Source organism: Myxine glutinosa, chromosome 6 (genome assembly GCF_964187855.1).
Source record: "Myxine glutinosa chromosome 6, kmMyxGlut1.1, whole genome shotgun sequence".
In the NCBI taxonomy this organism is placed as follows: Eukaryota; Metazoa; Chordata; class Myxini; order Myxiniformes; family Myxinidae; genus Myxine; species Myxine glutinosa.
In genome coordinates, this window is record NC_136266.1 from 145,580,701 (window position 1) to 145,593,632 (window position 12,932).

Genomic DNA, 12,932 nt, shown 5'->3' on the forward strand with positions numbered 1-12,932 from the left:
CATAGAGCGGCACTTGGCAAAACAGAACAAAGTGGAATGGCACTCAGTAGAGCATCCTTTTAACCTCAAAAATAGTTGGTTGAATTCAGTTGGCTGATATGAAAATCCTATTAAAATTTCAAGTCAATCGGATGAAAATTGAGGCTTTTAGAAATTTGACAAAAAGCGGTTGACCTTGGGCCTATGTTGACCTTTTCGCCTATGCTGATCTCAAAAATAGTTGTTGGTTGAATTCAGTTAACTGATGTGTATATCCCATTCAAATTCCAAGTGAATTGTATGAAAATCGAGGATTTTAGAAATTTGAAATTGTTGTTGACTTTTGGCCTATGTTGTTATTTTGGCCTATGGTGATCTCAAAAATATTTCGTGGTTGAATTCAGTTTGCTGATATGTAAATCCCATTCAAATTTCAAGTCAATTGGATGAAAATTGAGGATTTTAGAAATTCGAAAAAAAGTGGTTGACCTTTGGCCTATGTTGACCTTTTGGCTTATGTTGATCTCAAAATAGTTGGTGGTTGAATTCATTTCGCCGATATGTAAATCCTTTTCAAATTTCAAGTCAATTGGAAGAAAATTGAGGATTTTAGAAATTTGAAATGGTTGTTGACCTTTGGCCTATGTTGGCCTTTTGGCCTATGCTGATCTCAAAATAGTTGGTGGTTGAATTCATTTCGCAGATATGTAAATCCTATTCAAATTTCAAGTTAATCGGATGAAAATTGAGGATTTTAGAAATTTGAAAAAATTGGTTGACCTTTGGTCTATATTGACCTTTTGACCCCAAAATATATAGGATTTTGTCGGACCACGAACTCTACCATTTGGTAAAGTTTCGTGAAGATCGGTTTAAAATTGTGAGCTGTAGGCAAGTATAAGTGAGCGGACAGACAAACAAACACACACACAAACAAACAAACACACACACAAATAAACAAACAAACACACACACAAACAAACAAACACACACACAAACCGGAGTGATCAACATACTTGAATTTTTTTTTTTTTTTGCCAAGTAACAAACAGGGGTTAAAACATAGCCTGAGTCCATCTCGGTGGCAGAAGTAAGAATTCAATCCAATTACTAATTAGAATATGCAGAATGCAGAAATTAATTAGTAAGGAGCTGTAGAAACCTGCCCAAGAATGACGACTCCCTGCGTATGTTTGCTCGGTGGTGACAAGAGAGAGCCGAGTTATGAGCTCATTAGATGGAAGCAGCTGGGCAAAATAATGGGCCTAGTTATGGACAGCATGTGTTTACTCATATTGAAGGCCAAAGCAGTAGGCCCTGCCAAGCAGGCCGTGACCTTGGTCTTTGTTTTCATAACAAAGTTGGCCGTCATCTCCATCATGTGACCTTTGTAATTGAGGAGGTTTGGCTGCGGTGGTGCCAGAGGAGCATTGGTGAAGACTGGTAAACTCGCCAGCTGATGGCATGCACTGTATTGCTGTTGTCCATTTCATTGTTTGTGTTGAATGTTGGTCCGTGTTCTCGCATAACAGCCGGCCACGTTGTTTCCATGTTTTCATGGCTAACTTATGATGAGTTCATTGTATACTTGCAGCTGCTGTGATATGATTGGTCATTTAAGCTGGCAACACCACTGGAAACACTTACGTGATATCTCGATCAGAATTAATTCACCAACAGCATTTTTCCGTACTGTCCTTAGCCATCTGTTGTCCAGGAAAAGTCAAAATGGAAGCACAATAAGCTCAGCCTCGACTGTTTTGGGGAGGTCTCAGAGAGCAAGACCAGACGTAGAAAACAGAGGCCCACCAATATGGGCTGCAGCTCTTTTGACAAAGAGGTGTGGTCCTAAAAAAAAAGAAGAAGCAATAAACAAAGAGGTCTCCAACTTGTCTGCAATCTGAGCAACAGTTCTTGTGTTTCTGCCTCATTGAAGGTACAATTTCCATTGGAATCTAGGAGAGACATGTTTTGTTGGTGGTGGCATAACTAGGGCATTTTGGAGTATCAGCATTTATGAATTTTCAAGGAATGATTTTGAACGATGGAGGATTGCAAGTCTGTGGCTGACTTTGGAGGCCAACATTGACAAGTGGTCAGCCCAGGAGAGGTGGTGGATGGTGCAGCCTAGATGTTCAAGAGCCCGAACCTCTTGCAATGGCTGACATTGGAAAAAGATAGTTGGATTCATTGGATAATCTTTCTGCAGTGAAAGAAAGACTGAGACTTGCCAGTCTTGAGAGCCTTGTTCCATTTGTCAAACTTAAGCATTTGATCAATTCCAATTGACCAGAGAGTGATCCAGGTACCTGCCTGTCAGTGGGAAGGGTTGCTACCTGGTATACTGTAGAGTCATCTACAAAGGGGGAAGAGATGGTTTCGTGAGGGACACCATGGGATCCTTCATGCTGGCAGATGGGACGCCCGTTTAACACACAGTTTATAGCTGCATCCGGATTCAAAGCCAGGCTAGACAGCTTAGAGGTGTGTGGGTACCTCTGGAGTCCAGGCCATCCTGCCAACCCAAATGTACACATCGCGATACATTTCGATAAAGAATATGTATGGAATTTAATGCGAGAATATGTATAGAACTTAGTGGGATCAGGAAAGGACAGGCTGCTTGTATCCACTGTTTTATTTATATTTTTAAATTTGTTATTTATTTGATGTGCACTTGTGTATATACACCCTTCTGCCCTACGGCTACCATTGCTTGTACCCCATTGGCAGCCACTTCCACCTGCAACTTAAACTTGTAAATATTGTAAATAAAACGTACAAACAGCTGTGTGCTGTGTCAAAGACCACTTCCGTGTCGATCTCCTGCCTTTTGCAATGGTTCCCCAAATAGGAGCCCACAAATTTGCTGATGCCGCCTGGGCCCATCGTTAATGCAGGGTCGAGACCGGACAGAACGTTCACTACCTTCTCACACAATAAGGTAGTTTCGAGAAGGCAGTAGGTTTTTGGGGTTAAATATCAGGACAGGTTGAGTGTACAAGATTTGTGGGCAAACACCAAGTTTAAATTATTCTCTATCTTGTGTCGAGGCGACCCTGGTGTTGGCTTTGCGGGTCGGGTGCCGGCTTGGGATCCCAGGATCCTGGGTTTGAATCCCGGTCGATTGCTGAATTAATGCCAGGTGGGTTGACTCACCCTGTCATCCTTCCGAGGTCGGCAAATTGAGTACCAGTTCACTGGTAATTCCCTGTGTGTCACAAGAGGTGACTAACAGGGTTGGCGTCAGGAAGGACATCCGGCCATAAAACATTGCTTCAAAAAGGGGACCACGGTGCCCCAAAAAGGCCAACCCCTGCTCTGCGGGGAAAATGGCCTCTAAAGGTGGTTTCTTTTCTTGTGTCGAGCCGATACTAAGGTGAGGCGATTTGAGGTTCGGGTGGCAACAGAGTGAGAGCACACAGCAGATGCTGGCTTGCCAAGATGCCAAAGGCTCTTTCAGGACGTACACTGGTTGGAGAGTTCAGTTTTGATATGAGCAAGATGATGTATTCTGGATTGCTTCAGGATGGGCACGTACTTGTTGCGGCCCTTACAAAATGATCGGAGGTTGGCCCCAGTCAGATTACCCTTCTATATCTGGACAGCAAACTTCTTGACCGCAAACTTCCTCATCACATGATTCAGTATCGCAGGGTCGAGAAGATTGAAACTGTGCAACAGCTGCAGAAGGGTTGGGATAAACCATTACATTGAAGGAGTCCGGGCTCCAGCAGAATACGGACAAAAGGATGGCAAGGCACAAACTCGTCCGAGAAGATATTTATTCGTAAAACCAACTCTGGAACACTGTCAAGCCCGTTTATCGGGCTGCATTATAAAGCACAACCAGAAACCGAAACCGAAACCGAAAGCCACGCCTCTCAAGCGAGGCATGCTTCGGTGGTCACGTGATCAACAGGTGTAGTTGATTATACCCGCACGCGCGGCACGCTTTGGTGGTCACGTGACCAGCCACTCTGGCGTCGTGGATCCCCACCGGTGACGTCACCGGCTGGAGCAAGGAGATTCTGATGCTGGTCTTGCATGGGGGACCCATGGGTCGCTACACACGCCCCCCCAGAATGGACTTGGTCCAGGGAGGTCAACCTGAGGGGGGTCCAGATGACCCGACCGAAACGACCCCTGGCCAATCGTGGGGGGGGGGGGGGGGGGGGGGGTCCGGTGTGGTGGCGGGTGGTCGGACGGGGGGTGCAGGCAGGGGGGGTCCGGTGTGGTGGCGGGTGGTCGGACGGGGGGGCGGCCGAGGGGCCGGGCAAGTCCTCGGGGGAGGCTGCCGAGGTTCCTCGCGGGCCTCCCGAGGTTGCAGTTCGCGGGTGCAGTGCCGAGAAGGCTCGAGCGGTGCACGCGAAAAGCGGGTGAGCCAACCGAGGGGCTGGTCAAGGCCTCAGGGGAGGCTGCCGAGGTTCCTCGCGAACCTCCCGAGGATGCGGGGCTGGTCAAGGCCTCGGGGGATGCAGTGGACGGGGGGCGGCCGAGGGGCCGGGCAAGTCCTCGGGGGAGGCTGCCGAGGTTCCTCGCGGGCCTCCCGAGGTTGCAGTGCGCGGGAGCAGTGCCGAGAAAGCTCGAGCGGTGCACGCGAAAAGCGGGTGAGCCAACCGAGGGGCTGGTCCAGGCCTCGGGGGAGGCTGCCGAGGTTCCTCGCGGGCCTCCCGAGGTTGCAGGGTCGGAGAAGTAGTTGCGGTTGTAGTTGTAGGTGCGCGAGGGTGACGAAGCGGCCGTGCCGCGAACGTCAGTGCGCGCGAAGGTGATGAAGCAGCCGTTCTGCCAACGTCAGTGCGCGCGAAGGTGATGAAGCAGCCGTTCTGCCAACGTCAGTGCGCGCGAAGGTGACGAAGCAGCCGTGCCTTCGGAGGGTCTTAGCATAGCTTCGCCCCTCCGGTCCTAGAGGAGGAGCCGAGCGCGGTGCGCGAACCTCATAGTCATGGCCGTCGTTGTTTCCGAAACTCCGGCATTTCGAAACCGCATTCGAAACTGTGCCCGAAGCCGTGCGGGAGAAGCCGGCGTCACCAGCTTAGGTGGCTTCCCTGGCTAGGGCGTGCTTGCCGTGTCCGTTCGCAGCCCCCGCATCCGTGCGGGGGCAGTCGGGGTTGCGTGTTCAAATTCGGGGTCACCAGTGAAGGAGTCCGGGCTCCAGCAGAATACGGACAAAAGGATGGCAAGGCACAAACTCGTCCGAGAAGATATTTATTCGTAAAACCAACTCGGAAACACTGTCAAGCCCGTTTATCGGGCTGCATTATAAAGCACAACCAGAAACCGAAACCGAAACCGAAAGCCACGCCTCTCAAGCAAGGCGTGCTTCGGTGGTCACGTGATCAACAGGTGTAGCTGATTATAGCCACACGCGCGGCACGCTTTGGTGGTCACGTGACCAGCCACTCTGGCGCCGTGGATCCCCGCCGGTGACGTCACCGGCTGGAGCAAGGAGATTCTGATGCCGGTCTTGCTTGGGGGACCCATGGGTCGCTACAACATAAGGAATTCCTGTGATGAGGCAGTTTGTGGTCAGGCAGTTCACAAAATAGGCTTTTGTGAAAGTGTTGTCAGATGCATCTCTGTGCTCTTCAAAGTGAAATTTGTAGCATTACTATCTTCACTGTAGGTCTTCATTTCTCATGGGGAATCTGATTAACGATGTACGTTAAACAGTATTTGGTGAATTCCTATTGTGATTTAGATATTGCATTGCTATAAATGTTGTTGTGCTCCTCAGTAGCAGTGGGATCGACCAGGTAGTCGGTTATACATGATGTCATTGGGTTTATGTGAAGAAACAAATGATAATGATGCAAGAGATTTGATTACTGGTTGCAGATTGGCATTTCATCATTTGTCTATTGACCAGGAAGGGTTCATTGGTATGATTGACACGTTTTTTCATTCCCTATTTTTAGGTAGTCTTCTTCTTCTTCTCCTCATCTTCTCTTTATAAGGGGTGATGTCCGATACACACTCTCCTCGAAGTTGTCTAGCCTGGATATGAATCCCGAACCAGCTATAAACTGTCATCTCAGTGTTTCACATGCAGGATGATTCATCAATGTGTGCGTTGTCCCTCGGATGGACGTTAAATGGGAATCTGTTGGTGGACGTTAAAGATCCCATGGTGTCTTTCATAAAGAGTAGGTGAGTTATCGTTGGCACCATGAACACATTACAAATTGCTGAACTCACTTCCTGTGTTGGAGTGGCGACTCATTCAGGATTATAACACTAGTCAAGAAACTGCTTCGGCAGAACAGACACTCTGTCTAGATTCAAGAGCATGATGTATAATTACAAGTACGAAATCATGGCATCGTTCAGGTATTGTAGGTAAGGGAGTTATTTTTTTTTAACAGGATTTAAGGCTCCTAGTAGGAGCTGAGACACACACACACACACACACACACACACACACACACACACACACACACACACACACACACACACACACACACACACACACACACACACACACACACACACACACACACGCACACACACACACGCAAGACTGTTAGATGAGACAAACACAGCCATTGACTGAGCTTGGGGAAGTGCTGCCACTTGCCGGGTCACTCTGGGTCACGACACACAATGACCGCGATGTCGCAGCAATGGCGCCAATTTCTCACCAAACTCAGCGGGGCGTTTCCTAAGGAAGAATTCCCTACTCCCCACAGATCACCTAGAGCAAAGGACAATTTTGAGCCTCCAGTGACTCGGCTTCGGCAGTAATACCAACGTGATTGGTTTTGAATCTCCATTGACGAGACTTGTTGATCGGTACTCGTTTTGAAACTTTTTTGATTGGTTAATCATTTTGATTACATACTTTGTTCTTGTTGTAATTATTTAGAACAAATAAAATTAGAAAAAAAAACAAATTGTTCTAATTATTTGATTGTTCTAATGATTAATTAATGAGATATTTTTAATTATTATTTAATTATTACAATTAATTATTAATTAGATATTAATTTTATTATTAGAATTATTTTATTTTATTAATTAGAATTAGATATTAATTAGAATTATTAATAATTATTATTATAAGTAAATATGATTGTTCTAATTATATTGTTATAAGAAATTTATCCTTACAAGTTCTTATAACTTAATCATTTGATTTTGAGTTCCAAGTAGTTGTACAATATGGTACTTTGTAAGTATTAGCTAGTTTAATAGATATCTTTTCAAACAAATATATTAACAGTTATTTTAATGTTGAAGGCATAAATGTATACAGTTGATCCCATAAATGTTTCACTCCCATATACTCACAGAGGAATATTCTTCATCCAACTTTTTGTGGTCTGGTTCAATGATGTAATCTTGGTAAGCGATCTTCTCCCTGATTCCTGCAGCCTTGTGTGGAGAAATAGGGGAAAAAGAAATAGTAAATAAAACTGCAGTCAACAGCTGGATAAACAATCTCTTTGGTATGTAATGACACGTCTAATTCTTGCTTTTTTATTCATACGAGGCGAAGAATCCGTCTTTGCGGATACGTTTATAGAGAGAATTGGAATGCTCCTCTCCCCACTCTGAACCTCTGGGACTATCCATTCATTATTACCGCGTAAATCCTCCGAACACACCCCCGTAGGCTACCAGCAGCAGATTTAAACCGGTTCTGTCTGGCAGATCATGTCTGGATCCCCACCTCCTCCCCCCCCCCCCCCCTTTACATACAGAGATGATAGGGCAGGTATATAAAATTTGCACATGTTATCGACACCCAATGACCTATTCTTTTCCAAAGGTGCAGATGGGACATTCTGTCGCACAAGTGCTTGCAGGTGAGACGGTCAGCTTAATATCATCTTTGAAGGATGTTCTCTTTGATACAAGCCCGAATCTTATTCAAAGGTTCATTTTGAGCATGAGAAATTTTTTAACTTCGTCCAAATTCGGCGAAACATTTCAGATATCGTGCTACATATCGGTGTTTGGCCTATCTCTCAATGGAGAAGAATCACTTTAAAAAAACTAGAACGGCACTCAGTAGAGAGCATACACCTCCGCCTGGTTGGCCATAACACTCAATGGTGAAGAATCACATAAAAAATTCTACTAGTTGGATCCGGAACCGGATCTTCACCAAAATCGATTCTATTTGTCCTTGTCAGACACCAAACCCGTGCACCAAGTTTCGTCCAAATCCGTCCACAACTTTTTGAGATATCCTGCTATACATCGTTTTTGGCCCCTATTTCCCAATGGTGAAGAATCACTTAAAAATTCTAGTAGCCGGATCTGAATCCGGATCTTCACCAAAATCTAATCATTTCGTCCTTGTCACATACCCAACATCTCCACCAAATTTCTTCTGAATCCGTCCACAACTTTTTGAGATATTTTGTTCACAAACGCACAGACAAACAGGCAGACAGGTGAAAACACAACCTCTGTCCACCTTCTGTTGCGGAGGTAATTAGGACCAGCAATACCTTTTCATGAGCTTTAGCCTTCGTATCTTGATCCATCCATGGCACCCCTTGCAGGGTATTGTCAAGCGCCTCGAGAACGAGTGAGATCAACTCCTGCACCTGATGGTCCATGGGAATATGAGATGACAGGCATCGAGAACAACAAGATTATGTACGATTCTTTCAAACTGTTGTATTGAATCTTTTTTTTTTCTTTTCTTTTTTGTATACAGAATCGAGGCTCGTGTAAGAGCTAACACATTGAACATGAAACATGCACAGACACATAAAACATGCAATGAAGGGAGCGGGTGACAAGATGGGGAGAGAGATGGAAGCGCAACAACAGTGGAGAACAGGGACGTTGGTAGATCTGTGGAAGGGAGAGGGCTGGGGAGGAGGGAGGCGTACACGTTATAAAGCAAATAAACACTACTAGGAATTTCAGGAAATAAGTTGTGGATTCAAAGAGGCAGATTTGGGGTGTTTTAATTGGGGGTAGAAAAGATCAAGGTTTTGGATGGGGAAAGATAAGAGATCGTGTTGAACAGCTGTTTTAAAGACCTGGAGGGAGGAGTGGGATTGAAGAAAGTGTGGGAGTTTGTTCCAGAGGTGGGAGAAAAGTGGAATAAAAGATTGAAGGTGAGCAGAGAGTCTTGATTTTGGCAGTTTCAACAGAAGAAGGTTTCTGGAAGATCTTGTGGGTCCTGCAGGAATATTTGGGGGACAGAGCACATAGAGAGCAGAGGGAACAAGGCTGGAGAGGAGTCGGTAGAAGACAGAAAGACCACCAACCTACCTGCGGTGAGAGAGAGAAAGGCCCTCAGTTTTGCCACAACACCGGTTTTGCCACATGGCTTCAGAATCTCCGGAATGTTGTTTTGCATATCTCAAACATGACTCAAGGTGGACTTTTTAAAGTAATGGTTTCCTTCTTGCCACCCTACTGTACAGGCCGGAGTTGTGGAGTGCTTGGGATAATGTTGTCACATGCACACAGTGACCAATCTTTGCCATAAAGGCCGTGTGTTAGTGTTTTAGTTTGCCAAAGACCAATCTTTGCCGTATTATATTAAAACTTGTTAGCAGAAGTTATGAGAGAACTTACACGAGACAGTTCATTTTGGTATTTAGCTTACAAGGCAGCTTTTGTTTTGTATACATTGTCGAGGCTCATGGAAGAGGGAGTGCGAGTACACTGAAATGGATCACGACACAACAGGCCAAAAGGAACGTCAGAGAGGGAGGGGGAAAACACCAACAGCAGAGAGAGAGAGAGAGAGGGGAAAACACCAACAGCAGAGAGTGAGGGGAAAACACCCAACAGCAGAGAGTGAGGGGAAAACACCAACAGCAGAGAGAGAGAGGGGAAAACACCAACAGCAGAGAGTGAGGGGAAAACACCAACAGCAGAGAGAGAGAGGGGAAAACACCAACAGCAGAGAGAGAGAGGGGAAAACACCAACAGCAGAGAGAGAGAGGGGAAAACACCAACAGCAGAGAGAGAGAGGGGGCAAACACCAACAGCAGAGAGAGAGAGGGGAAAACACCAACAGCAGGGAGAGGAAGAGGAAGAGGAAGAGGAAGAGGGAGAGGAAGAGGAAGAGGAAGAGGAAGAGGGAGAGGGAGAGAGAGAGAGAGAGAGAGAGAGAGAGGGGAAAACACCAACAGCAGAGAGTGAGGGGAAAACACCAACAGCAGAGAGCGAGAGGTGAAAACACCAACAGCAGAGAGAGAGAGGGGAAAACACCAACAGCAGAGAGCGAGAGGTGAAAACACCAACAGCAGAGAGTGAGGGGAAAACACCAAACAGCAGAGAGTGAGGGGAAAACACCAACAGCTTAGAGGACCGGATTTTCCCCCACACGGTTCGGAAGGCATCTTTAAATTTCTTATCACTTAACAACCAGGTATTGAGTGACCAGTACGCGCTACCTCCTGACGTCAGGGGTAATTTAAAGGACATTGCCACTAAATTATGATCTGAAAACCCTGTTGGGAGTATTTGGGTAGTGGACACCACATTCAGCATTGGCTTATTGATATAGATCCTGTCCAGCCTTGCCCTTGATATGACGCCATCATGACATCTGCACCATGTGTAGGCCCGTGAAGTTGGATGCTGCAACCTCCACACATCCTCAAAACAATAGTTCTTGATGAGGCTCGCTAACACCTTTGCAGAAGCGCCGTGGGGTTCATGTCCATTCCTGTCAACTGAAGGATCAATTGTACAGTTAAAGTCCCCTGCGATACAGGTGAGAGCAGCTGGATCCAGTCCCTCTACAAAGTCCCGCAATCTGGGAAAGAATGTTCTTCTTTCTATAGGTTCACTTGGTGCATACACATTTACGATAATAAGCTTTTGTGTATTGCAGTAGAACTCCACCGCTATCAAATGTGCCTTATGGACCTCCCTATAAATAACACTCTGAGTGGGAAGCCTGGGACTTAAGGCGATGGCAACACCAGCCTTGGGTGTGGAAACCCCACTCAGCCACCATTGCCCTTTAAAGAGTTTACACCATTCAGCTGCCAAATTGTTTGTGGCATGGGTCTCTTGCAATAGAATGACATCTGCTTTTACCCTCTCCATTGCCTGGATTGCTTGAATTTTTCGTAAGGGGGAACATTCCCCATTGATGTTCAGGGAGGCAATATGTATTTCTCGCGTTGTCATTCTAAGGTGGTAGCTCACCGTCCGCCTGCAATTCCTTATTCGCCTTTGTTACTGCTTTACGAAGACGTTGAAATTGAGGCTCCGAGAGCATGGGGTCATTTTTCTGTAAAAGAGGTTTCGAAACCTTAATGAAAGCTTGAACATCAGGGAAATGATCTCTAATTACAACATGACATTGTCTAAACGTTTCGTTTAAGAAATCAATGACCTTCCCTTTTGTCACCTCTGCTTGCCTCACCTGCTCCTTCTGAGACTCACTCAGGGCAGCAAGACTGCATCCTTCCTCATCAGCCTCGACCCCACTCTCACCTAGTAGTGTGTCAGGTACTGGCACCTCATCTGTGTCATTGTCACCATGGTATTTTTGTTGCGTCTGCATGGCACCAACTACCCCATCGTTGTTGTCTGCCACAGAGTTATCCATCTCTTTCTCATCATCTTCCGTTGAGATGAGGGTCCTTAACTGCTCGTCGCATGGTGCAGGGTGTCCACCATCACACACGGTGACACGCTCGGTAATGCTTCGATTCTCTTCATCCTGTGAAATGGGCAGATTCGCATCTCTACCTATTGCATTACCATTTTGCTCATGGTCATCAGGTTGGTCTGTATTACCATCTGCCTGCACGAGAACCATTTTGTTTCCTTTTCCTCCATTCTCATCGCTCGCAAGAGAGCGTTTCAAGTTTCTCCTCAACTCGGTCTCCATCAGCTTCACCTCCTCGAAGTCCCTTTGTTCTTGAGGTTGCAGCCTCTCCTCCACATATGGTTGCTCCACTACCGTATGGGCTTCTCCACCAGCACCACTGTCACCCGCACCCTGGTATTCCGGTGTTGACCTTTTTTCGACACCTGGCTCATCTACAGGGTCGTTCAAGTCATTTACAGGGGGGGGGGGGGGGGGGGGCTGCCCCAGCTGCTGTGGCATAACTCTTCCTCACATCAGGACAATACTGCCGAGTGTGTCCGTATGCCCCACATGTATAGCAAATCAAGGTCTGTCGCTGCAAAGATCCGGTAATCATGATCTCCTATTTTAAAATTTATAGATATGTTCAGCTGTTTTGCCTCATCCTTTAGTACGACGAAACAAAAACGTCTAAACGACTCTACATGCTTCAGCCTTCCGTTCCTGGTTCGCAGGGGGGCCGTGATAATTCGAGAGACGACAGTCCCATGCTCCCCTAATTTACGTAGGATTTCATCATTCCTCAGAAAGGGCGGAACGTTACTTAAAATAACTTTAACCGCCGGCGTGTCCATGGACGATACCAGAACAAATTGGTCGTTCCCCAACGTTAACCCGTTTTGCACCACGATGTCTGCAAGGCTAACTTGTGACACGAAAACCACCACTTTGTGGTTCATTCGAGACGCAGCACGAATGTTATTCACCCCGATCAAATCCCCGATTGCAAGTAGAACATCGTCCATTTGCACGTCTTCCGGCGGAACAAGGCACAGCCCGTGCTTACGCGATAACACCTCATCACTAACACGATCAGCAGTCCTTTGACTATTCCTATTAGCCATTTATCGGCAATAAACTAAACAAACTAACCAGTAACAATGCGATAAACTAACCAAACAAATCAAAATTAGTTAAATAAGTAAATAAATAATCGGCACGATATAACCAACCCACGTTATAAATTAATACAGGTGGCTAACCATTACCGTGCTGTCTCTCTCTCCCTCTCTTGTCTCAAGAGCAGAAGGGAAACACGGAGAAAACTTCACAAACTCGTACAAGGACACAAATGGAGTGAAAGGAGGATAGGAAAGACCACCAACACAGCACCGTACTCACAGCTCAACACCCACAGCCGCCATGA

The 12,932-nt window shown here is 46.2% G+C and overlaps 1 protein-coding gene across 4 annotated transcripts in view; it reads right to left on the reverse strand.

Annotated features, from left to right (window-relative positions):
* The window catches only part of LOC137430407 (membrane metallo-endopeptidase-like 1), a 159,941-nt gene that overhangs the window by 43,776 nt on the left and 103,233 nt on the right, over positions 1-12,932 (reverse strand). For all 4 annotated transcript variants that reach the window (XR_010985050.2, XM_078780661.1, XM_068121266.2 and 1 more), the window contains exons 15-16: positions 8,439-8,537; positions 7,270-7,353 (exon numbers count right to left, since the gene is read on the reverse strand). Coding sequence is in view for 3 of the 4 variants with exons in the window: in XM_078780661.1 (XP_078636787.1) it covers positions 7,270-7,353; positions 8,439-8,537 (183 nt within the window). In the remaining variant the exon portion in view is untranslated. The remainder of the gene's footprint in view (positions 1-7,269; positions 7,354-8,438; positions 8,538-12,932) is intronic.